Source organism: Erpetoichthys calabaricus, chromosome 11 (assembly GCF_900747795.2).
Source record: "Erpetoichthys calabaricus chromosome 11, fErpCal1.3, whole genome shotgun sequence".
Lineage (NCBI taxonomy): Eukaryota > Metazoa > Chordata > Cladistia > Polypteriformes > Polypteridae > Erpetoichthys > Erpetoichthys calabaricus.
In genome coordinates, this window is record NC_041404.2 from 87,824,525 (window position 1) to 87,851,236 (window position 26,712).

The following is a 26,712-nucleotide window of genomic DNA, read 5'->3' on the forward strand; positions in this document are numbered from 1 at the left end:
TGCTGCAATAATTACAACGTTTGACTTAAGCATAAACACAGCGCCGCGCTAAAATGTATCAGGCGTAGCACCACGACCAAGCACTGCCTTACAAATACACGCAGTCTGACGCAGATGCCATTGGCTTATTTTGCTCTTCCGTTTCTTATTACCGGTTTCAAGTAATACTAGGATTGGCGGAGTCCGAACGTCTTCACGGTAATTGGTTCTGTTCGCCACTGGAGGTGGGGCTGAAGATACGGGCAAGTTGGGAAGGAGACAGTCGCCATCTTAGTAAGGTCAGGCTAACCCTAGAGGTACGTTTTTATTTCATTTTACAAAATATGCAAATTAATTATCTGCAAGAGCAGAAGTGTGTTTGTACATGCTGAATAAAACCTGCAAATAATTTATCGAACACTCAACTTGTAATGGGATTGTTCCGGAATCGCCAGTGAGGAAAGTGCCTAGAGTTCGTTGACACGGACAAACCGGGAGTCCGGCTAGGAAAGAGACGAGGAGATGAACGAGCAGGTGGGTGAGCGAGTAGGCGGGCATGGAAAATGTTTTGTAATAACTGCATATTTCAGCGTTGAAACCTTTCGGAATTGAAAAAATAAAATCGTGGTTTTGCTATTTCCATGTTGGTGTGTTGTCCCTCTAAGTGACACCTCGTATTCTGAGTGTTCTGTCTCAGTTGGGGTGCCTCACGTGTTTCACTGGTGGTCTTTCCTACCCACAGCAGTATGTCCCCGGTTTTATGGCATTCGGTGTAGATCTGGAAGTCAACAGTAAGCGCCTCTTGGACTTGACAGGAGAAAGCGCGCCCCCTTCCGGCTGTGTCTCTGTGTTACAGCATGCCACGACATTGCTCTGCAGCAGGGTGCAAGTCGAGGGACACGAGCGAGACCCGGAAAAATGGAGTCACATTTCACAGGTGAGGAGCGTTTATCGTGTTTGTTGATTCTTCATCATTTGCTTTTTCTTCCACCTTCATCTACTGGCGGCCAAATGATACAAGTAGCAAAGGCACAGGATAGTTTTTACAGCTGAGTACCTTGTTCTCCACATGAACCTTGCATGCCTAAATGTGCCAAGAGCTTTCACTTCCACAGATTTTTTTTTCAGTAGCGTTTCAGAGTGTGTTTTTCATTCCTGAATTGAATAACTGATTGGCTACGAATTCAACATTAATGTCGACTTAGTGCATAACACTGTTTCTTTAGTCCAGTATGCTGAGGTCCAGTTTCCAACCTGTTGAAACCCAGACACTGTCTGTGTGTCCTCAGGATGTGGGCTTTCCTCCTACAATCCAAAACACTAGTGTTAGATTAGTCGGTGAGTGTACCTTGGACTTGAAAGAGTGAGCCTGATTGTGCCCTGTGGCATCCAGTGCAGGCTTCTTCCACCTTGTACTGAGATATTTTGTGGTTCTTTATAGCCCTGCATTGGATGAGCCAGTTCAGAAACTTGGATGGATAGCAGTAAATATTTTGAACTCTTGTATGTGAGAATCTTAGAGATGAAGATGTTCTCTTCCATTGAACTGATGAATTTTGTTTGCAGCTCTAGTTACATACTTCACTTAGTAAGCCTTACTCTGCTTTTACCTGCCATTACTTGAGTCTTCTTGCTGGGTGGGTCAATATCCCTTCCCCCCTATGCACCATGCTAATCTCTCATGCAATCTCTCCTTTGTCTTTTCTCCCCATCTCCCAAACTCACTAGGCTTCCAAAACGTGGCAACCCTCGCCGCTTGTTGTGGCTGGCCAACTGTCGACGTACTGACCCAGAAAGCCAGGCAATGTGGGATCCAAAGTCACAGTTCATCTACTTTTGCTCAAGGCACTTCACAAAAGATAGCTTTGAGCTGGTGGGGACAAGGTTGGTCTGCTTGATTATGTGAACGCAGCAGTGGGTTTTCAAGTCTGGTTTGCAATCTGGGGTTATGAATAGAATAGCAAGAACTGGGACAATATTGCCCTATGTCTTCTGTACCTTTTTCTGGTTTATTCTTTAAACATGCTAGTTGATTAGAGTCGTGATTCTGTTAAAATTTTCAAAATCCTGCTTTCTTGTGGGAAGCACAATGACGCAGAGGTTAGCATTGCTCACAGCCCTAGAGTGCTACATTTGAATTCTGGCCTAATGACCAATCTCTGTGGAATTTGCATTTTCTTTTTGAGTCTGCATGATCTCTCCGTCAATATTTCAAATGACAATAAATTGGCCAAATGTGAGTGACAACAGGTACATGTGTGCCTTGCAATGGTCTGATGCCCTTCAAAGTTTGGGCCCTGTTCTACATCTGGTACTGCCAGAATAGGCACTGGCCATCACGTCCCTAAACTGGCTTAAGCAGGTTCAAAGCAGGTTGGTGTCTACATCTTTAAACAGATTGCGTAACTACAGACAGGAGAAGCACAGAATGACACCGTTTTTATGAATTATGTAAGAGCATTAGAAGTTGCAGTATCAGGAGGGATGCTATATTATTCATACTTGCAGAAATTAGCTTTTTTTTGCCATTTATCTTTTCTTCTGGGGCTGCTACAGCGGGTACCATCGGCTGAAGGATGATGCGCTGCCCACAATCTTTGAGACCTTTTCCAAGATGCGACATGTGGCATGTGCCAGGAATAAGCAAGTGAAGCAGGATTCCGACATGGGCTCTTCGAAAGTGCCCATGAAAAGGTGAGATGTGCAAGAAATCAAACATTCATAGGTTGGATAACTTGCAATGATATACAAAATTAAGAAGACTTGAATGGTTTCCCATTAACTGAAGGATCTGCGGCTAATTCCTGTATTTGATAGCCTCATGTTTATGGAATGGTAGGAAAGTGGGTATAAGTTGAAGGCTTGCCTGAAAGGGTATGTCATGGTTTTGTATGCAGTTTATTCTGTAGGTTCTGTAACAAGCAGAAGGGTAAAATGTGACTGAGGTCAGCTCCAACACAAGGTGGTTGGCATCACTGGAAAGCATGGATCCCTCAACATGGTTGAATATTATGTTCTGTTATCTGACCTGGCAGAAATTTATTAAGAGGGTAAAGTAAAAATGTGTTTGTGGTTTGTATATTAGGTATGGTATTATGGACAAAAAAATTATAGTTTTCTATGGTCATTTAGAGCACAGTGAAATTCTTTCATGCATGTGCTAATCCACATATAACATGTTGCCACCATCCATCACCTTGATTAATAAGAATAATTCCCCTAACTTGAAACTACTGTCTTTCGTTTATGGAAAAATCTAGATAATTGACTTTAAATTTTTTATTTGGTTAGTATTTCAATCCTACTTTTGCTTGGTGGATGTGAAATACCACAATTCTCTTCAGTCATTTTTTCTCCACAAATTCAGTTACTTTATATATGCCAAGTAAATACTTTCTCCACTTATATTTAGACTGCTAACTCAAGCCTGGCTTACCTTAACTGGATCGTATTAGCTTGAATTGTATTAAACACGTGGCACTAAGTCATTCATTTTACATTGCTCTTATTTACTTAACACAACCAGTAAACCTCACACGAACAAGAACAGACCATTCACCCCATTAAGGGTTATTTATCTCTCACTGTTAATTGTTGTTTTCACCATCATACGTAAGAGCAGCAGGAGGTGATTACATTTGTACTTAACTCACTCTTATTTTAGATAGATAGATAGATACTTTATTAATCCCAAGGGGAATTGAATGCCCATTCTCTCTATCTCTAAGTGGCTTTTCTTTGTCTCGCAGTTTATTCTGTGCGTCTCCAGATGGTCACCTTTTCTTCTTTGTTAACTTTCTTCAGTTCCACACATGCACACTGTTGTCTCCAGAAGACAGTAGTTACCTCACTTGAAGTGATTTCAGTTTAAGTTCATAAATCCTTTTTGCTGAAATGCAAACCGCTTTGTATGATACAATTTGTGTCCCTCACCAGCACTCATTTCAGTTTGTCCTGTAGTGCAGCCCATCTTATACAGCAGCTGTAAACACAATATGCAGATAGTGCACAAAGGTAGGAGGATTAGATAAGTTTATTGTAGAAGAAAGTGAAGAGTGGTTTAGAGTCAGGATGAACACGTTTGGAAGTTCTTATTTTAGATGAATCTGCAGCACCTAAAATAATTCGTTTGGTCTGATATCTTTAGAAGCAGAAGCCAGAAGCTTATGGAGGATGATAAGTCAACCTTAATAAAGGGCACCACTTCTGGACGGAGGGGAAGAAAACCAAGAACTGAGATAGTTCAGATAGCTGGCACCTCATCTACCAAGTCTCTTCAGAGAAGCCAGGATATCTTAAATGGACAAGAGGAATCTGAAATTGTACCTGCTAAAGATGTCGAGTTAAGCAGCCAAATGCTGTCCCCTGGGGTGAACTGTTGTGCTCCTGCAAGAGTCCAAGAAGAGAATCCAACTTCCCAGTTGTCATCCGAGTCAGAAGTGGCACGTCCAGTGTCTCCTTCCATGTATATGTCTAGACTTCCCCCACCTCCTGGAGCATACATCAGCAAGGAGCATAGCTATGGAGTAGGCAGCCCTCTTTTCTGGAAAGCAAGAGCTGAATTTGCCTTTGAGGCAATGGAGGTAGCCCAACGGCAGCTCTCTGCTTGTAGAAGGCGAGAAATAAGATTGAGACAGAGACTGGCAGCACTAACGCAGGAAAGGAAACGTGAAAGCATGGAGGCAGCAAGGTTGGAGCATCTTCCTCCAAGGGGGAGAAAGAGGCCTTCTGCAACTAAAGAGAACAGACGTGACACTGCAGAAAGATGTCTGGAGACAGGCCGGATTGTCACTGTTGATGAGCGGGAAGTGCTTAGCTATTGCAGGGAGTCCTGCTCGCCAAGTGAAGAACATGAAGGCCAGGAAGGCATATCTTTGAAAGAAAATCAGATTTACTGTCTAGATGAGAGGTCAGCAGAGACAGGTTTGGACACCTCAAAGGAGGCTCAGTTTGTGAATTTTGGAGGGAGGCAGTTCCTGATTTTTGGTGCAGAAAGGCAGACTGAAACAGCAGTGACCCTCAAGGAAGGCCATTTGGTAAGTCTGTTAGAAGAAAAACAGCTTGTCACACTGGGTGGGGCACAGGTGTTTGCCATGGAGCAGGAACCGTCTGAGAGACGTATCACTCCTTTTTTACTGGAGGAAGGAGAGACCCAAATCGTGGCCGTGGAAGAAGAGATGAGTAGCTGTGTCAGTGAGGAGAACAGGCTGCAACAAATATTGACATTAGGAAGACAATCTTTTGCCGTCATCGCTGCAGACAAGCACTTTGAGACTCAGAGGAGTGGATCCTCCTTGCAATCATCCTCAGAGGTTGTGGGGGTAGATGAGAACTACTCTGACGCTGTATGTTCCTCTCCAACATACAAGGAGAAGCCACCAACTACAGTGGAGGTGGGAGTGACTTGGGATGAGAGGGCAGCAGATCTTGCATCCTGGTCTGGGAAGCACCAGTCAGCAGCTTCTGCTGGGAGACAGAGTCCTTTGGATTTGAGAGAGAGGCTAAAAGAGCATCTGCAAGTGTTTGAACTGCAACTGATTGGAGACTTTGATAACGAAGATGATGTGGAGGATGTGTGAAGGTAAGCCAGACACACAGACCTTATTATTACTTTGTACAAAATTGCACTTGATGTGCCGCAAACACAGGCAAACATTTCAAAAGCTAAGCTTAATTTCCATTTAAATAATGCACATTTTTTCTTTGATATAGACAAGATCTGATTAAATAAAAATCTACTGAAATTTATAGTCTTATTGCCATTTCTTCAAGTTGCAACATGGGAATAAAATTACAACCTTTTCTTGTCTGTCAGGGTCACTGTGTTAATTTATGTTGCTTCATTCTTAATAAATCTAACCCTGAACTCAAATAGGAAAAATTAGTGGAGCTCCACCTTCTATTTTGTTTCCCCACAAAGGGTGATTTTAAAGTTTTCAACCTGACTTATTCAGAGAAACATCAGTAAAAACAAGTTTTATTTTTCAGGATGGTCTTTTAACACCAAAACACTTGTTTCAACATTCACAAAGTATTTTTGTCACTCAAATGCAACTTCTCATCAGCAGCTGACCCGACACATTCATGAGTGACACCGTACATCACACAGGTTGAGAAGTAGGTGGTCTTCACTGGGGGTAAGATCACAGTGCAAAGTCGGGGGGTGGACAATGGCTTTCCTTGCCAAGTTTTCCTGGTTGACTGTCACAAATACCAAAAACAATCGGCATTGTCTTGATTGGTTACAGTTGCCTTTTGAGGCATGTGTTCAATATACACCATACCCAAAGCATCACATGAATTGTGCACATGATCTTGATGGAAACAGCTTAACCCTGGAATTGTTCAGTTTCAATTCTTGTTTGTTGTAGTGGTGTACTTAAGTTTCATTTCAGTGTACGAAGGGGTTCTTAAATTTCAGCCAGTTTGAATTAGCTTCAGATGCTCCTTGGAACACTGAATGTGGTGATGCTTCATTTTAGAGTAAACACCCTGACACTTTAATAGTTTGTATGGAAAATAATTAATTTAACTAACCTGTGACCAATCCCTGTAGTGTCTGCTATCTCACTCACCTTTGCGCTTAAGAATCTCCATTAGAATTCATTCCACAGGTTGGCCAGACCTTGGCTCACATAAAGAGTGATCCAACCTTAATTGAATACTGTAGGTCATCTCTGGAATGTGACATATGCCGGAGACTGGTCCTGCTCCACACTGATTGAGCGAGAAAGAATCTAAAAGGAGCATTTGCTATCATTAAATTTCTAATACAAGGTATACAATACTTGATGATGTGGTTTTGGGCATCCATTTTGACTCGGCTCTACAACAGGAAATATGCACCATAAGTCCTAAATGCCAGAAACGTGATCTAGCACATTGGAGCTAATCTCTGGTCATGTACAAAATCAGCGCTGTAGAATACACCTTTTTAGAATAAGCCATAAAGCTGATGGTCCACTACACAACTTCATTGTCAAGTTTGACAAATGTCGTTGCTGCTCTGTCGCATTACAGGACTAGAAATTACTGGGCAAGACAAATTACATGACTCCATGATGACTTTCTAATAGTTTCACATTTCTATAGTGGCATGTGCTCTCCCCTTTATCTTAGAGCCATTAATGTGCTGCAAGAATACTTTCAAGGTATGCAGAGTTTAGATGCATCCTTGGCCGTCCCTATCCCCCCCACTTGTGATTCTCCATTCTGTCATGGTAGATAAAACATGATGTATGAAACAGATTAGCCTCCCTTCTGTTTGCAAGATTCAAAACACCCAATTTCCTTATTCCTTATGGTCAAGTTATATACAGTGTGCTCTCAGCTCTTGCACATACAAGCCCATCACCATGACTTAAGACAAAATCAAACACTTGGGACAAGTCACACATTGGTTGGGTATGTTAGATTTAATGACTAGTGATCATAGCAGCACTGCTCTCAACTCACTAAAAGTATGTAAATGAAGTCTATGACCTAAAATTGCCAGAAAAGTCATGTAATGTGATAGGACGTAAGGCAGCTTAATGTTTAGTGTGCACACATGACTGATGTCATAGATTAAATAACTGAATTAAAAAGAGATATAGAAACTTGTTTTTATTCATTCTACCTGGTGAGAGACATTTGATTTTTTTTTGTTACACTCTTTTTGTATTATCTATTGCAGCGATTGGTGAATTCAGTAGTAAACCAATTACAGAGTTGTCCAGTGCTAAAGTTTTTATAGCAATATTAATTGGAACTAAGCATCTTATGCATCTACCTTTTTCCATCTCTGTTGTTGCATCCAAATGTTTTCCCTCCAACAGCACGACACTTTAAATAATATACGTAAAATGTTTGAATTCAGGTACAGCATTCTTCCATTTCTGAGAGCACCAAGATTACCTTATACCGACAGCACGTTAAGCATCTGCAATGTCTTCCAACACCATAAATATTAAACAGAATGGCAAAAAAGAGGTAGACTACTCACTCAGAGTATAGGTAAGTATTAACAGTCCTTAAAGAATGTTCTATGCTCTGCAGAAATTATCCCCCAGTGGCAGATTTTGTTTGGTCTCTGCTGTATAACCCTAGATTAGCTTCAGTATGCAAATAACCATCATCAGGGGAATTAAAAGATGTCATCCCCATATCATGCATTTCTGAAATATAGTAAATTTCTGGCCATAAGCAGTACTGGATAGAGAGCAGATCACTCACCAGGCCAACTTAAAGATTTTACTCAGCCTATCAATGTTAAATTTGAACGGAGGAGAAAAGCCTGTAAAAATGGGACAGTCATGTAACCACCACTCACATGGCAACAGTGTCCAGACTCTGAGAGGCCCTACTGTGCGCCCCTGTGTAGTAAATTATTTTGGTTATCATAAAATAAATGAGAATCAACAGTAAGGGTGTACAATGACAGTATATAATAGCGTATATAATTTAAAGAGTTAATAAATGAGCACTTAAAACCATTAAGAGATTTAAAAAATACATATGTTTGATTAGCCAACACCACCACCATTATATGAAAAAATAGGCTTTTTTTTTTTTTTAAAGTTTAAAAAAATTTTAAGATTGAAAAACACATGAAATACACAGATAACCACACATAAACCCAAGAAAAATTTATTATACAAGAAAACTCATGACATATTTAAAATATACCATCAAATAAAATGAATCTTTAAACATATCTATGAGACAGAAAAATGTATAGTTTGATGATTTTACCATCTTCCACTGTCACAGAGAGGTGGGAAAACTGTCTGTGTAGGAGATTAGGACCATCTACTGCTTGAATAAAGCACACGTCCTCTGTGCATCAGCAGTTAGTACTCACCGCTCGGCACACATCAAGACTAGGTCTACCTCCCCAACATGTTTCAAACGTCCAAAAGAAATACATCCTCAAAAAAAGTGACAGAAATGTCAGTGTAGTCAGCAACACTGTAAGGAATAGCAACATTCTTTATATAAACTGATGAGCGCATAGCTGTGCAAATCACTTGTATAATATACTGTACATTTACATATTTAGAAGAGTATTTAGAGTTCTTTACTTTTGAAATTAAATCAGTACAAAAATGTACACTAAATTGGAGTGGGTTTTTCAGGAAACTTTTTACAGCATTATGATAAAAAGAATGAAAATGCTGAACCCACAGTGGTAACGGTTAGTCCAAAAAAAAGCCCCACACTGAGCTCCTCAATATATTGGGGAAGAAACCGGAGACCTGTACAGGTCCAATACACTTATTTATTTTTTTATCCCTTTTTCCGGAACATCACTACACAATGAGCATAATATAAACTCCATTCCCAATGTATGGACTTTTGTCTTTTAAGGGTACTACAATTATATTATACTAAAAAAAACAAACAAACCCCCAAAAAATGTTTAGGCATTCCACCTGAATTCAACCAATTCTTTCCTATACTAGTCAAACAGCTGAATTGTTTCACCGGTTACTTTGTTAGCCCCATCATTCCATCTAAAGGCTCATTTAATGCTTCTTCTAATCGCTCAGTCCCTCCTCAGGTTGTTCAGTCTTTCCTCCAGGTCAGCATCTGCGTCTGCGAGTGCAGCAGCTGGTTCAGCCTTCTTGCCGGCAGCAACTGACAGACTTCCTCCAGTGGATGGGAGGTCTGAAATGGCACAAAGCAAACACTGAAAATAAACAAGTCATAAGACAAAATATGCACACCTTTGACACTACAAACTTGAACGTGGTCCCTTCTCTGTTGCGGATGCAGCATTAAAATAACTTAAAATTGCATACTGGAATGCAACAAGGAAAAATCTTCATTTTTAAAAGACTACTAAACAACCTTGTTAGCATCTCTGTGTGATTTTCTTTATTACTGTAAAACATGTAAGCATGAAAGGGAATGTATTGATATACATCTCTCTCTTATATAAAAAAAACTTGGGATGAGACGAAACCTGTTTAGATAGACGAGACATGACACCTTCTCAGAAAGACACTTTCACGTCCCGTGAAACAAGACTTTGTTCCAAGAGATTTAATCACGCCCGGGACTGGAAAAAGACAAAAAGTAGATGACAAGGCAGAACGTCGTAAAGAATTAAAAAATGTTGGCACGATACACATGCAGAGCAGGTTAGAGATAATGGAAGTAGGAAAATTCTAAAGTCTCAAAAAATTATGTAAAGATCGCATTAGCACAAACAAACGGAAAATATTGCTCAGTGAAATAACGGAAAAGTGATTGAATAGTGTTTAAGGATGTCTGGGGGAGAAGAGTGAAGGCAGTGAGACAAAAGTACAGCTGCTGTACAGGCTTTTAAACATTCGAAGCGCTGCACGAGATGCAGATCACAAAGCATGGCAGCAGCTAATCGAGCAAAGAGGAGGTTATAAAAAAAAAAAAAAAAAACTACAGGTAAAATTCCATTACAACGAACTCACAGGGACCTAAAAAATATTTTGTTGTAATGAAAATTTCGTTGTAATGAGATTCTGTATTTGTTACTATAGTGCTTTCTTTAACTTGTATCCAGGCATTTGCAATCATTTCAATAGCTTCTTTCGCCTTAATTTTAATCTCCTCCTGCCTATAAGTTATGCTGATGAGAATTTTTCTCAGCATTTCCTTGCGATAATACACTTTCAGGGTGTGAATGATGCCCACAACCAATGGCTGAAGCGCTGCCGTGTAATTGGGTGGGAGGAATTCAACGCGAACATTATCTAAATGTGGAAGCATGTTGTGGACTGCACAGTTATCAGTCAGGAGCCGAATCATTATTTCTTCTTCATATCGTGTGGTTTCTGAACTCTTTTGAGACCCCCCACTCAACGGGAACGACACGCTAAAGTGCGTCCTGAAGTGCGATTGCAGCGTCTGTGTAAGATTGTTTGTCCGTTACTGGGGCAGGGCAATAGAAGGCACACAGCGCTGCAATGAAGCACCACAGAAACAAATCATAAAAGATCAGGGTCGCCCTATAAGTCCCTGTCTTGCATCCCAAAACATGTTGCTTAGTCTCAGTACTTTAGCAAAAACAGCTTTATTCAGCTTGAAACAGGAGTTGCAAAGTTATATATTGTAGCGTGATCTGCCACATTTGCTATACATAGACATAGCAGTCGGGCAGAGTGGTGGCCGGGTCAGTGATCAAGTAATCCTGTTACAGTATCTGTATTTACAATTTACGTGCTCCTAACCTTGCATCACCCCTCAAGATCTTTTCTGTTGTGAGTTGGGGGGCTGATCACACCCCTACAGGTTCAAAAAGACGCTGAAAGACTACCTTCACAATGCTCCCTTGCGGCTGATCTATTGCGTGATCCGTGCGGTACTTCGCAGACTTAAAAGTCCAAAAGCACTTGTCAGTTGCGGATTGTTTGCTTGCCTTTCTCTATCTCTGTCCTTCCTTGCTCCTGACGCGCACTCCTTTGAAGAGGAAGATATGTTTGCATTCTGTTAATTGTGAGACGGATTTGTCATAACCGTCTTGTCAAGGAGCACATTTAAACTTTTGAAAAAGAGACATGTTTATTTGCAGTGTTTGAATAAAGTTCCTGTCTCTACAATCTTCTGCGTTTCTGTGCAAATCTGTGACCCAAGCATGACACTGTTTACTTTGGCGGAGAGACGCAGCATATCTGCTATTGCCCCGTACAGACGCGGAGATCGCACTTCGGGACGCTCTTCAGCTTGCTGTCTAGTTGTGGGAGGTCCCAAGAGAGTTTACAAACCTCACATTTACCTTGAATGAGTGCCGCATTAATAGGAATGTTTCTTGAATAAGAATCACTGAACCACATAAAAACGACTTTTTCAAAGTCTTCAAATGCAGCAGTTCACATACGTTTGTAACCCGAGATTTTTCTGCTTTTTTTGCTGTCTTTCAAGAAAGTTGACAGCGTCGATAGCGAAATTCCGAATTCACTGGCAATGTCTTTTTTCTTTTTACCGCAATCGAGAGCTGCAAAATATGAACTGTTATCTTTTTTTGTGTCTGCCGTTTCTATAGGAGGGTGACAATGAATTAAATTCCAATGGATGTTTTTCAAATGTTGATGTGCACAACTGAGCTGCAGCCACAGAACTAACTGCTCTGTGGATGATTCATTCAGGCATTTCAAAGTCTTTTGTGCACTTCGTTGTAATGAAAGTATCTGCTGAATGGACTTCGTAGTAACAAGATTTCTATAGACTGGTGTCACATGGGGAAACTGTCGGGACCATAAAAATACTTCGTTGTAATGAAAATTTCACTGTAAAGATATTCGTTATAATGGAATTTTACCTATATTTGTTTCCCATTGTATCACTATTTAAGAGGGGTTTCGGAGGAGCGACTGAGTCTCCTTGGGGTTCGTTCAGCCACCCTTTTCACAATGGCGTGTAGCGCAGGTGGGGGGGAAATGGGGGTTGGCAAGCGAAGTGAGCAGGGAATGAAGCCCCCTAGTATTTATAATATTAAAAATTGATTTAAAAACGGAGCATAACAGGAGACAGATGATGGCCACAGCAGTGCACTGTAAGGACAAGCTGTTTTTCACATCAGTGTACTAATGACCATGTGGCTACGTTTAGCAATACATAATGTGAAATGAAAATAACGAAACCTTAAATAAGCCTATGAAACCTAGTCAATGTCTTTGCGGGGGGAAAAAAAAATAGATCTGTTAAACTCAAAAGTCAAATTACTGCCGGGAAGTGGCGTAATTGTTTGGAATAAAAACTTCCTAGCAGATTCTGGGAAACTCTGGTTTAAAGGATTGGCAGGGAGAGTGTCACAATGATGTGTTCTATAATAACATTAATTGATTACGGTTTAAAAGGAATAGAGTTCCCAATTTACAATGCGTATGTGCACCGGCAACTGAACGCACCCCACCACTGTCTGAGACACCTGGAGATAAAATTCAATACAGTTAAACCCCACTTTTAGTAAGTGTCATCCAGACAGTCCACATATGGCCATTTTCCAAATCACTAACACTCTACCAACCACGACTTGTACCTTGTGTTCCAAAATTTAGTTTGTGATTTTAGGCTACATTGTAGTATGTAGCTTGTAACACACAATTCTACAGGTTACTCTTCAACTATAAACTTGCAAATTAAATTATATCCTGCCAATCATTGCAGCAAACATTACAAAAAAAAAAAAATCAACCACACTTTTCCGAGTAATTCTAGTTTCAAATGCCAACTACAAAAGACATTAATATACCCTGTATTATTTGTCAGCATGGGTCAGAAAAAGAAATGTTGCATTGGACAACACTGTCAAGTGTCAACAAATCAAGTTTCTATTATGACATTAACACTGAGCACCACTATAAGTTAACACATGAAATTTAACACAGATATAAGAACAAACGATAGCAATATTTTTTAATGAACATTAGACATTCTTTGCTTTTGTAAAATCCAAAAATAAATATATATATTACTTAACCTTTATAACACATTTATCCTTTATAGCCAAAAAGTACTTTAATCAGCAACATGCACTATTCTGCTTTAAAGAGAATTTTAATATAAAAAGGTATAAATATTTAAACCAGCACAACACTATGTATTAATTACATTTAATTGTCCTCCTTATTTTACAGTGTCAATTCACACACACAACCACAGAGAACCAATTTGGAATTAACAAACCAACAGGTATGGAAGAAAACCCAGTGTCCAGAAAAAAAGTTACACAAAGGGAGAATGTGCAAACTCATCAAAGACAACAACAAGATGCATGCTTATAACACAACACCCTGGATCAGTGAGACAGCAACAGTAACCACTGTACTACTGTGTCGACTTCCTTGCTTCAATATGGACAAACTATGAAAATACAATAAACTAGTAACTTACTAGAAAGCTCATCTGTCAGAGTTAATCCTAGTTCATCCAGCACTTGAGATACAACAGCATCACTACAAAAAGAGGAAAAATTATTCAAACCATCTTCCAAAAGTTTCATGATCTCTTAGAGAAGTTTTATTCTGCACTGCTCGCCAGAACTCTTCACCTCTCTTCCTCATCATCTTCATCTCCCATTGCATCATCAATGGCATCATTCATCATTTCCTCCTTCATGTCCATGATTTCAGACTGCTTTTCAAACTCCATCATTATTTTCTGGATCTGGGGCAGCTTCAGCTAGGAGACAGAGAGAGCCACCATTACTGTAACACAGCATAAAGCACAGACCAGTTACAATGAAAAAGAAGGCACTTCAATACTATTACCAGTCTGGAATTCATGCAAGAGCATGACAGTTGATTACCACTCTCCAAAACAGAGAAACGCACACACACCTGTCTATTCATGGTTGCCATTGCTTTGGTCACACCCTTCATGGCCTGAGCCATGCTGTTGTTGGACTTTAGTGTTTGGATCTTAAGAGAAACTGCCTGGATGTTTGCCCGCATCATGATGAACTTCTTTACATATCTTCGTGTGCGCACTAGATCCTTAGCCATGATCTTTACTGCATCCTAAAAGCAAAAGGTAGACATGGACATAGTTAAAGAATAAGTTTGATATTTTTCAACTTAAAGTTATTTCTTCACAGACATGGTATATATTATTTTGACAATAAAATTGTATTCCAGAGTGAAGCATTTCTCTCTATTATAAAAGAAAATCTTGAAACGAGACAAGACTATTGCCAAGAGATTTTTTCAAGTCCCACCCTCCTCTCAACCATTTAAGGTTAACGGCCCACACCCATGGTCCTCTCACCTCTTATTCGTGTGAATGCTTTTGTTAGACAGTTCCTGTGCTCTCAGCTCTTATAAATTTTTACGTTTACCCTCTCTAAGTTCCCAACAAAAGAAGGCTTATGTCCAAATCTTATTGAAGAATTTCATCCCGAAGGGTTATCAACAGAAAAAATGAGTACACGGCCATCCTAGTACCGAGAAAACAATGAAGTGAAACAAATTAATGCAAAAATTATTGATCGGTTACACAGCAAATTGGTTTAATGCACAACAACCGACTACGCTGAAACAGTTGGTGGTGATGGTGCAGAAGATGAAAACATCAAATTACAATATCCTGTAGAATATATACAACAATTAACACCATCCGGTCTTCCACCGGCCAAATTACTGCTGAAAGAAGGATTTCTCGTAATGTTATTACGTAATTTATGTATGAGTGATGGCCTATGCAATAGGACAAGATTAGTTGTATTAAAAATTGTATTAGACAACAAAGGAGATCTTGATATGCCATTCGTATTAAATCGTTTACAGTTTCCCATTAGAATAGCTTTTGTTATGACAATTAACAAATTACAGGGACAAACATTCGAAAAAGTCAGTTTATTTATTAGAGAGGAAGAAACGATATTCACTCACAGGCAGTTATAGGTTACATTGTCACGATGTAACTCCAAACACGGAATCAAAATTCAATGCAATACTGATGAAAAGTTAATTTCAAATATTGTTTTTACTGCAGTTTTACAATAAAAGTGTAAAAAGTATTTGCGTGTTAATTTCAAAGCCAAACAGGATGAAAATGTACAACGCAACAAATACCTCTAACACAACATGAAACATAACTTTCAATTTATTACATTTTACTATTTTTTACTATGGTTAATTACTTGCTGTAATGTAAAATAGTGTAAAATAGTTCTATTATGCATATGTAACAATTCCCATGAAAATAACAATCTGTTTAAATTGTACATCTGCTTCCCCATACGTGAGTGGCACAGCTACGAATTGGCTAGCACACAGTGCCCCTGCAGTGGTTGGCGATCGAAGCAAGCAGGGGGCTCTGCCCCGTAGTTTTTTTATACATTTAAAAAAATACCTAGCCTGTTCTTGTCTTTTAAAATGGAGGTGATGGGACTGAGGTCCAAATATTAAAAGAAAAGCCTAAAAACTTACCAAATATGTCAGTTTTACAAGAAAGGAGTGTTATAGAGCACTGATCTGCATTTGGAAATTGCACACATACTATAAAACAGCATATTTAGAAGGGGAAAAAAAGCAAAAAAAAAAGACATTTTTGTGAGAGTCAGCCATTTTAAATGGAGGCCAGTAGGGTTACAAAGACATCTGGAACAGTGGTGAATCTTCCCAGCAAACACCTGCCTGCCAAAATTATTCCAAGGGCACAGTGACAACTCATTCAAGAAGTCACAAAGAACTACAGTGTTCTTGACAGAACAGTGTTCGTGACTCCAAGTTGGTCTTGTCCTTTGTGGGAGATGGACGTCTGAAGCAGAACTCTGTTAGCCGCGCCGTTAATTTTTCTCTTCTTATTTTTATTATCCCGAGGTATCCTGTATTTACCCAACTCGAGGAGGTTCTCTTACAGTATATGCAAGCATATATAAAGATGAGCAGTAAGAAAGGGGCTCAGAAAGAAACATGAAAGAAACCCAAAGATACACCCAAGCCTAGACAGGCATCAAGTCCACGTTCAACCTCAAGGTATGGCCTTACAGAGACTGACCCGGAGCAGATGGGCGAAACCATAGATCTCCCAGGACCCCGGGCCACTTCATCATCTCCAACTGAGAGAGAAAGTGTGAGCGAATGTGCAAGTGATGCAGGTCACGATAGCTCGTCGATTCCAGAAGATCACTTGAAACTTCTGTCCGAACTGAAGGTAATGATTGCTGAGCTCAAGAAAGATATAAAGAAATAAATGGTATGTTCAAGACAAACAAGAAGTTGCGGCAAGATAATAAAGACTTGGAGAAACATGTATATAATCGCTTTGAGGCAGCCTTTAAAGGTATGCTGGAAAAGTTTGAGGAATACATTCAGGAAAATGCATTTAAGTTTGAGGAAAAACTGAGAGCACTTGGCGATCAGTTGGAAGACGTTAAGCAAACATTCACAACTCGAACTGAAATAGCCAAACATCTGGCATCCACCACCGACGGAATTCCGAATGCAAAAAACTCTGGAGACAGACTTGCTGCTCTGGAAGATGGATGCAGAAGGAATATTAGAATTGAAGGTCTACCTGAGAATCCTTTAAGTCCAAACCCAGTGAAATTCGTAGCTGAACTATTCTCAAAAATAATTGGAGAGGACTTTAAATCAGACACCGAGATAGAAGCAGCTTCCCACATATGGGGATCAAATACCTCTAAACCTAGAACTATTGTCGTGCGTTTCGAAAAATCACAATCTACATTTAATGTAATGTCACTTCTCAGACAGAAACAAAAGATTATATTTGAAAATAACCTAATTTGTATAATCCCTGATTTCTTGCCCTCAACAGCTGCTAAATGTGCCGCTTTTTACAACATTAAACAGCGCTTACAGAAACCAGAGATCAGATACAGCCTCTTGTATTATGCCAAACTGAAAGTGGATATTCAAGACAAACATTACATCTTTACCACTACGGAGGAAGCAGAGAAAGAGTTAAGAAATCTGATCCCGACACTTTTTTGAAATACAAACGTGAGTCACATCCTGTCATGGCATGGCAAAGAAGATATTACCGGCTGTCTGATCCACTTGCAATGATACTGGTACCGTAATTATGCATCCTTTTCCCTTCTCTGCCACTTTCTGTTTATGTTTCAATTACAATTATACATGTATATGTATGTATTTGTGGATGAAATTAAATTAGTAACTTAATTTTTTTTTTTTACTCTTTCAAAGGAGACCGTTTAACATCATTCCCTTGGTTTATTTTTATTATTGTATTACGGTGGTGGCCCTGTGTTCGGATTCAGCGGGTTGGAAAATGGATGGATGGATGGGTTTACTATGCTTACCCAGGGCCACTTTTTAACACCATTCCCTGGGTTTACTATCTTACTATTTCAAAACTATTGAAGATTGTATTTTATGCTTACAGTATTTGGACTGTATCAGCAATAGATATCTCAGTTTTAATCCTCATACGCCGCTGCTGAGGGGCTTGTTTTGTTTTGGATGTGCTCTGTCTCTAGGTATGTCAGAGGACTGGGACTTTGTAAAGTGTGGTCCAGCCTCATGTGGGGAGACAAGAAAGAGAGCAAGCTATCTCTAATCTATCCTTTAAATCTTTATAATTATAACTACCAACATAACAATAGGCTTCACGGCAATAACTCCTGGGAAAACTGGAAATTAAGGTCAAAGCTGTCTCACTTTCATTTAAGACTACAAAATGACATCAAAAGTTCAGAATCAATGTCTCCATGACCAGACAGTTAACCTTGTAAGCTGGAATGTTAAAGCCTGAATCACGAATTAAAGAGAAAAAGTATTCTCTCACCTAACAGGTCTAAATGCTAAAATAGTATTTTTACAGGAGACCCACTTATTAAGAAAGGATCAGTTCCAGCTGCAAAATGACTGGACTGGGCAAATGTTCCATTCCAGCTTTACAAAGAAAACTAGAGGTGTGGGAATTCTTATACATAGAACACTCTCATTTGTAGTATCTGATCCTGAAGAGAGCTATGTGATTGTCATGGGTAATTTATTTAACTGTAAAGTGATTTAGATAAATGTTTATGCACCCAATGTGGATGATAGGGACTTCATCCAAAATGTATTTGCATCCATTCCCAATGTGAACACTCATAAAATTATAATTGCTGGGGACTTCAATTATAGAGTTTGTAACTAACCACAAATCAGACACCTGGAGATTTCTAAACCCAAACTCAAGAGCATATTCCTTCTACTCACCAGTGCATCATTGCTACTCAAGAATTGATTACTTCTTTGTAGATAACAATTTCTTGCCTATGATTAAATCTTGCAAGTTCGACGCTATTGTTATTTCCGACCATGCCCCTTTGATCTTAGAGCTAAAATCAGTATGCCCCACATACTCATCTCGCAGATGCCATCCCAACCCACTTTTATTAGCAGACAACAACTGTACAGAATTTATATCCAAACAAATCAGTTTTTCTCTAGGGACAATACATCCTCGGAGGTCTCTGCAAGAATACTCTGGAAAACCCTGAAGGCCTTCTTAAGAAGACAGGTTCTCTCATATCTTTCCCACAGAAATAAATTGGAAACCAAGAAGGTATCAGAACTAGCCAATGAAATTACTAGAATAGATCAAGAACATCCCAGGTGTCCAAGTGAATCTCTTCAAAGGAAAAGGCATGCTCTGCATTCAGAACTCAACCTCTTAACAACTAAAGAAACTGAACAACTCATTTTTAAATCAAGACATTACTATGAACATGGACAGAAAGCTAATAAGATCTTAGCTCAACATATCCACAAGCAAGAAGTTTGCAATGCAATCCCAGCAATTACCAACACAAACGGAGACAAAATCATTGACCATAAAAATATAATGAACACATTTGCAGACCACTAATCCTTATATTCTACCGAGTTTAAAGACAAGACACAATCTAATGCATTTCTGGATGCATTACAGATACCACAAATAGATACTCTCAGTGCAGAGGAATTGGATAAACCTTTGGCATGATCAAAATTACTAGATGCTATAAAGTCACTTCAGAGTGGGAAAGCAGCAGGCCCTGATGGCTACCCTGCTGAATTTTATAAGAAATTCTCCACTCAGCTAGCTCCCCTTTTATTACCAACACTTACAGAAGCTACAGACAAAAATTCTACCTCAAACTTTTCGCCAAGCATTAATCACCGTCTTTCCTAAACAAAATAAGGACTTATTACAATGTGCATTATACAGACCAATTTCACTTCTGAATGATGTTAAGATACTCTCCAAAGTCCTAGCTAGAAGGACTGAGAAAGTGCTGCCTTCGGTAATATCACAAGATCAAACTGGATTTATTAAAGGGCGACACTTAGCTTCCAATCTTCGACGCCTGTTTAATGCAATATATTCACTCACAAAGTCTAACAACCCTAGAGTTATTATCGTTGGATGCAGAAAAAGCATTTGATATGATTGAATTGAACTACCTTTTCACTACCTTGGAGAAATTTGGGTTTGGCCCAAACATTTGTGCAAGGATCAAACTACTGTATACCAATCCAGAAGCTTCAGTTTGTATTAAAACATTAATTCAGACTACTTTAAACTAGAACGTGGTACCAGACAAGGATGCCCCTTGTCACCACTGCTTTTCGCAATTGCCATTGAGCCACTGGCAGTTCACTGTTGAAAAGCTTATGAGATAAAGGGGATTATCAGAGAAGGACTTGAACAGAAAATTTCTCTATATGCAGATGATATGGTACTGTATATATCAGACCCACAAAATACTGTGCCTGCAGTCTTAACAGCACTTACAGAATTTCAAAAGATTTCTGGTCTCAGAATTAATTTGAATAAAAGTGTGCTCTTTCCGGTGAATTCTGAAGCACACAATATTAGATTGGATACCTTCCATCAGTTTAAATACCTAGGGGTAAACATCATAAGTAAACATAAAGCTCTTTATCAACGAAATTTCGCCGTCTGTATGAAAAAAAATTAAGCAAGACTTGCACAGATGGTCAACCTTTCATCTCACTTTACCTGGAAGAATTAACATTGTTAAGATGAATATCCTTCCTAAGCTTCTCTTTTTATTTCAAAACACTCCAATATACATCAATAAATCGTTTTTCAAGAAATTAGATTCAACCATTTATTTGGAATTCAAAACATCCACGTATCCAAAGAGCGACCCTACAAAGACCTAAGGCAGAAGGTGGCATGGCTCTACCTAACTTTCAATTTTATTACTGGGCAGCAAACATACAAACTATAAAAACGTGGACATGGACACAAATTGATGAACATTCACAGGCTTGGTCTGCAATAGAAATAAAATCCTATAATTCTTCTTTATATTTCTTGCTTTGTACCCCAATAAATGAAAGTTATCACCAATATACTAACAACCCAATTGTGCTTCACTCAATCAGAATATGGAACCAATGTAGGAAGTATTTTAAGACTGAGAAGCTTTTATCTGCGGCACCTCTGCATGAGAACCACCTTTTTCCATCCTCTCAAATGTTCACAGTTTTTAATGTCTGGAAAATATTCGAGGTTAAATCACTTAGAGATCTGTACATAGACAATGTCTTTGCATCCTACGAACAATTACATTCCAAATTTAACTTTCCAGCAACACATTTATTTCACTACCTTCAAATTAGAAACTTTGTTAAACAGAACCTACCCAATTTTTGTCACCTCCCACCTCCCTCTATGCTGGAAAAAATATTGCTCAGTCTCGAGGACTCGCACAGCATTTTTGCAATATATAAAACCACTTTACAGTCTCTCCCTTTCAAAGATCCAAGACGACAATGTGAAAAGGATCTCTCACTCAATATCTCAGAAAAGGAGTGGAAGGTAGCAATGAACAAAATTCACTCAAGCTCCATATGTGCAAAGCATACAATTGTTCAACTCAAAATGATATATCAAGCACATCTGTCTCTTTTAAAACTGTGCAAAATGTTTCCAGGGCAAGATCCAACCTGCAAATGCTGCATCAAGTTACAGCCTTACTGGGTCACACGTTTTGGGCCTGCACCAAATTAACATCATTCTGGACCAAAATTTTTAAATGCTTATCAGACAGCCTTGGTGTCACAATCCCTCCTAACCCATTAACAGCTGTGTTTGGGTACTTCCAGATGGGCTTAAAGTGGAGAAGGACAAAAACTGTAATTGCTTTTACTACACTGTTGGCACGTAGACTTATCTTGCTCAATTGGAAGACATCTAACTCTCCTCTTTTAAATCAGTGGGTAACTGCTGCTATATAATATTTGAAATTGGAAAAAAATCTAATTTTTCAAAACCTGGCAGGATCCAATTAATAACATTTAAGAATAAGCTTTTAAAGCACCGAGGAAGCAGATTCTCTCCCCTTTTCTTTTTCTTCTCCATTTATCTTTATTCACTTATTAATTCATCTATTTGCTTATTTTTACTAGCTTTAAGTTTTACTCTGCTGGCCATGCTCTCTTTCTTAGGGGTGGGGGTTGATTTGTTTTTGATCCTATTTTTGTAAAAATTGATTTATTTGTATGGAATGTTATATGATTTCAAAAAAATCAATAAAAAAAAAATGATACACAGGAGAGTAGCAAGGCTGAAATGTCTTACTGTCCAACATTGCTCGTCTTTAGATTTGCAAACATTGGTCCCACTATGTCTGGCATTAAGGCTGATACAATGTTCAACAGTAGGAACATCATGCCTATAATAAAACATGGAGATGTTAGTGTGATGATGTGGGGACACTTTGCTGCCTCTGGACCCAGAAGACTTTTTTTTCCCTATTGAAGGGACCACAAATTCTGCACTTTATTGGACTATACATAAGTGAGAATGTCCAGTCATCTGTTTGTGACCTGAAGCTGAACATTAATTTGGTTATTAGGGTAATAACCCAAAATACAAAGCCAAGGCTATAACTGAATGCCTCAGAGGAACAAAATTAAAATATGTGTTTATAGAGTTTTCTTCAAAAATATGATCTCACAGAAAAGGTCACTGTTTTGGTCATATGGCCGTTTCCATTATACAGGTAAAATTCCATTACAACGAATATCTTTACAACTAAATTTACATTACAACAAACTATTTTTATGGTCCCGACAGTTTCCCCATATGACACGAGTCTATAGAAATCTTGTTACTACAAAGTACATTCGGCAGATACTTTCATTACAATAAAGTGCCCAAAAGACCTTGAAATGCTTGAATGAATCATCCACAAAGCAGTGAGTTCTGTGGTTGCAGCTCAGTTGTGCACAACAATCCCCAAACAGAAACATTTACAAAAAAATTCTTTCTTCAAACTTTCCTCGTATTGTTTTTTTTTTTTTTTTTTTTTTTGCTGTTTTTGTTTTCGGTAGTTTTCAGTGATACCTTTTGCTTACTGCTCGTCAACATTTGAAAAACATCCATTGGAATTTAACTTATTGTCACCCTCCTATAGTGAAAAGTCAAGCAAAATGACACCTTTATTGGCTAACTAAAAAGATTACAATATGCAAGCTTTTGAGGCAACTTGCTTACATCTCGCCTGAAGAAGGGGCTTGAGTTGCCTCGAAAGCTTGCATATTGTAATCTTTTTAGTTAGCCAATAAAAGGTGTCATTTTGCTTGACTTTTCACTACATTCATAATGTTTTACACCATACAACACCCTACTACTATCACCCTCCTATAGAAACGGCAGGCACATTTTTGCAGCTCTCAATTGCAGCAAAAAGAAAAAAAAAGACGTTGCCAGTGAATTCGGAAATTCACCACCGACACTGTCAACTTTCTTGAAAGACCAAGCAAAAAAAGAAAAATCTCAGGTTGCAAATGTATGCAAACTGCTATATTTGAAGACGTCGTAAAAGCCGTTTTTATGTGGTTAAGTGATGCTCGCTCAAGAAACATTCCTATTAATGCGGCACTCATTCAAGAAAATGTGAGGTTTCTAAACGCTCTTGAAACCTTCCCAAACTGGACAACACGCCGAAGAGCATCCTGAAGTGCAATCACCGTGTCTGTGAAAGACTGTGTATCCGTTGCCAGGGCAACAGCAGGCTCACAGCTCCCCAACAATATCCACAGCTCTGCTGTGGCTCTTCACCGAAGCAAACAGAAAGGACCTTGATGGGTGATGCAAGGAACATTGTAAATGCAGGGAACAGGCCACTAACCATTACTTGGCCACTAACCTAGTCACAACCCTGTCTGACTGCTGTGTCTGTTTATAGGAGAGTGGCAGATCACGCTACAATATAAAACCCTGCTGTTCCTGTTTCAAGCTGAATAAAGCTGGTTTTGCTAAAGTACCAAGTCTCAGCCTTGCATTTTGGGGTGTAAGACAGGGACTTCTAGTGCAACCCTGATCTTCTAGGATTCACTTCTGTGGCACCTCACTGCACCATTGTGAGCCTGCTGTTGCCCTGCCCCAGCAACGGACAATTTTACACAGACGTGGCAATCGCGCTTCGGGACACACTTCAGTGTGACATTCCCGTTGGGTGGGATCTCAAAAGAGTTCAGAAACCTCAGAATATGAAGAAGAAGAAAAGGATGATTCGGCTTCTGATTGATAATGTTTGAATTGAATTCCTCCCACCCAATTGCACAGCAGTGCTTCAGCCATTGGATTTGGGCATCATTCGCACCCTGAAAGTGTATTATCGCAACGAAATGCTGAGGAAAAATTCTCTGATGTTTACCTAGCTTTGATATCAAACACTGCAAACTTACAATTTTTTAACAACCTGCACAGGAACCACATACCAACACAATGCTTTGGTTGTGTCATTATCTGAGCACAAAAGTTAAGAAATTTAAAGGCCTACAACAGCTCAATATACAGTTTAAAAAATGTTGACAGCCCTTAAAGTATATAGTTAACTGGATATCAATTTGTCGTCATTGGGCTATCATATTGCTGCTTACACAACCACAATCCTAATAGAAAAAAGGCTGGTTTGGAAAATACGTTATTTGTTGGCTATAAAGGATTATGAGTGGAGACGTCAGTATTCCCTCATTGCCCAAAGACAATCACATTTATCTGAACCAATCACTTGGTTCGACGGTCTACACTGTAATGAATAAATGGCTTGACCCAGTTTAGCAGTGCAGGAGCAGCAAGAAAATATAAAGTCGGCAGCTATGTAATTATACAGCTCACAAGACAATATATTTTGTATAAAAATTGATTGGATCGCTTAAACACCAAAAGTAGGCAGTGACCTTTAACTTTAAACAGGGCTATACAAAAAGCATTAAGAAATTAATTAAACAACAATAGCCTTCTCTGTATGTGCTAACAAATTAATTAAATAAAACTACTATATAGGGGATGAATAATTGTGACATGGCTATGTGTACAAAATATCCTGTTACTCAGGAATACTACATCATGCATTTTTTTTTGTCGACTTTATGTTACATTTTTTGTTGAAACAGCAAAGCCAAATCTAGTTCTTTGAAAAAGCTTTTGTTGTTAAACCCTTACAATCATTGCATGGTTGAATATTTCTAATTGGAACTGTACATATATTTACACAGATACACAATGGGAAGCAAGGATACTATGACAATAAAAGGTTATTTTTGTTATAAAAATATGTATTCAAGATAAAAAGACAAATATGAGGCTAAAGTACACAATGTCACCTTTATTTCTGGGAAATGCTTTATATACAATATAAGCAAATTTCCCCCCTTGGGACAAATAAAGTGCATAAATAAATTTATATTGCAAAATACAAATAAATTACAAAAATACAAATAAATTTAAATTGCAAAAAAAATACATTTGTTCTATTTAGTCTATCCAATTCCAGATAAGCAGAAGTATTGTGAAAAAATGTATGATTGACAGGCAACTAATTTCTCAGGTGTTCTTTAATTCCACAAACAAAGACTTGGAGTGTGTAGGGTAGGTTGTAGTCATTGGAGTTTTACATAAATGATAGATAACTAGAAAGAAAAACAAGCAATTCTGAAACTGAGATTAGAGAAACACATATCAGAACCAATGGCAAACAATTGGGCATTCCAAAAATCAACAATATGGAATATTTTTTAAAAACCACAGAAGGTGTAAACAATTAGCAATGAACAGTCCATCCCAGGAAGACCATAGAATTGATGACAGGATTATTATTAAAGCTGTGAAGATAAACTCAAAAATATCAACCACAGAGGTAAAAGACTTCATAGAATAATCAATAATTAAGAAATACAGAAGCTACACTACAAGATGCAAACCTCTCATCAGCACCAAGAACAAAAAGGCTAGACTGGAACTTGCAAAGACATACAAAGATGAGCTGGAAGGGTTCTGGAGCCAAGTTTTATGGACAGACAAGGCATAATCTGTACCAGAGTGTTGGGAAGAAAAAAAGTGTGGAGAGAGGGACTTCAAATAATCCTAACCACAGCAGTTCATCTATGAAGCAATGAGGATGCACATTATCAATAAACACCAGTAAGCCAGTTCCAGAAGATGCCATACACAGTCAAGAAATGACACTATTACTTTCTTTCATGCTTGACAAATGAACTGGTGTTCTTTGGATCATTTTTAATGATGATGGTGGCAGCAAAATGAACTATAAAGTGTACTGAAACAGCTTGTCTTCTTAAATTCAAATAAATGCCTCCAAGATGGATATTCATAATAGAGTAAAAAAAAAAAAAAACATTCTGTTTGTTCATGATTTAGATCCAAACAAGAATGCATTTCACCTACTGAAGATGAAACTAAAAATCGGAAAAGCCTAAAAACAAGCACCACTGCAAAGAGGCTGTAATAAAGCCTTGGTGCAGCATTCCACATTAAAATATCATGGGTGCAGTAATTTTAATAGGTCACAGATTGGGACAGTTATTACATGTAAGGGGTATACAACCAAATACTAACATTAACCAACTTCATTTTGCTTCAGATTAATTTTCCATAATACTTCTAACTCTGCTGAAATCGAGGGACTAAAACACACACACACACACACACACAAATATACACATTTAGTGTGTATATATATATATATATATATATATATATATATATATATATATATATATATATATATATATATATATACACATATATACACACAGGTGCTGGTCATAAAATTAGAATATCAAGACAAAGTTGATTTATTTCAGTAATTCCATTCAAAAAGTGAAACTTGTATATTAGATTCATTCATTACACACAGACTGATGTATTTCAAATGTTTATTTATTTTAATGTTGATGATAACTGACAACTAATGAAAGTCCCAAATTCAGTATCTCAGAAAATTAGAATATTGTGAAAAGGTTCAAT

General features: G+C 38.5%; 2 protein-coding genes across 7 annotated transcripts in view; one reads left to right on the plus strand and one right to left on the minus strand.

The window, feature by feature from the left end:
• Positions 1-56: 56 nt before the first annotated feature.
• Positions 57-13,913, plus strand: thap7 (THAP domain containing 7). 6 transcript variants are annotated; one of them, XM_028813548.2, is made up of 6 exons: positions 57-513; positions 722-916; positions 1,708-1,863; positions 2,536-2,673; positions 4,127-5,560; positions 13,578-13,913. In XM_028813548.2, the coding sequence occupies exons 2-5, from the start codon at positions 837-839 to the stop codon at positions 5,556-5,558; spliced, it is 1,806 nt and encodes a 601-aa protein (XP_028669381.1). In that variant the 5' UTR covers positions 57-513; positions 722-836; the 3' UTR covers positions 5,559-5,560; positions 13,578-13,913. The 6 variants fall into 6 exon arrangements, with proteins under 6 accessions (XP_028669381.1, XP_051789842.1, XP_028669384.1 ...); XM_051933882.1 differs by lacking the exon at positions 13,578-13,913 and having other exon boundaries at positions 4,127-5,727; XM_028813551.2 differs by lacking the exon at positions 13,578-13,913 and having other exon boundaries at positions 725-916; positions 4,127-5,727.
• Positions 8,592-26,712, minus strand: part of chmp2a (charged multivesicular body protein 2A) — a 28,025-nt gene continuing 9,904 nt past the window's right edge. Inside the window, exons 3-6 of the mRNA XM_028813561.2 lie at positions 14,280-14,459; positions 13,991-14,121; positions 13,834-13,895; positions 8,592-9,627 (exon numbers count right to left, since the gene is read on the minus strand). Coding sequence (XP_028669394.1) covers positions 9,506-9,627; positions 13,834-13,895; positions 13,991-14,121; positions 14,280-14,459 — 495 coding nt within the window. The 3' untranslated portion in view covers positions 8,592-9,505. The remainder of the gene's footprint in view (positions 9,628-13,833; positions 13,896-13,990; positions 14,122-14,279; positions 14,460-26,712) is intronic.

Excerpts from the sequence above, each read along its gene's own strand:
- thap7 (XM_028813548.2), top strand. The coding sequence starts at position 837 with ATGCCACGACATTGCTCTGCAGCAGGGTGCAAGTCGAGGGACACGAGC. Across the intron at positions 1,864-2,535 it reads TTTGAGCTGGTGGGGACAAG|CGGGTACCATCGGCTGAAGG; the intron begins GTTGGTCTGCTT and ends GGGCTGCTACAG. Across the intron at positions 2,674-4,126 it reads TCGAAAGTGCCCATGAAAAG|AAGCAGAAGCCAGAAGCTTA; the intron begins GTGAGATGTGCA and ends TGATATCTTTAG.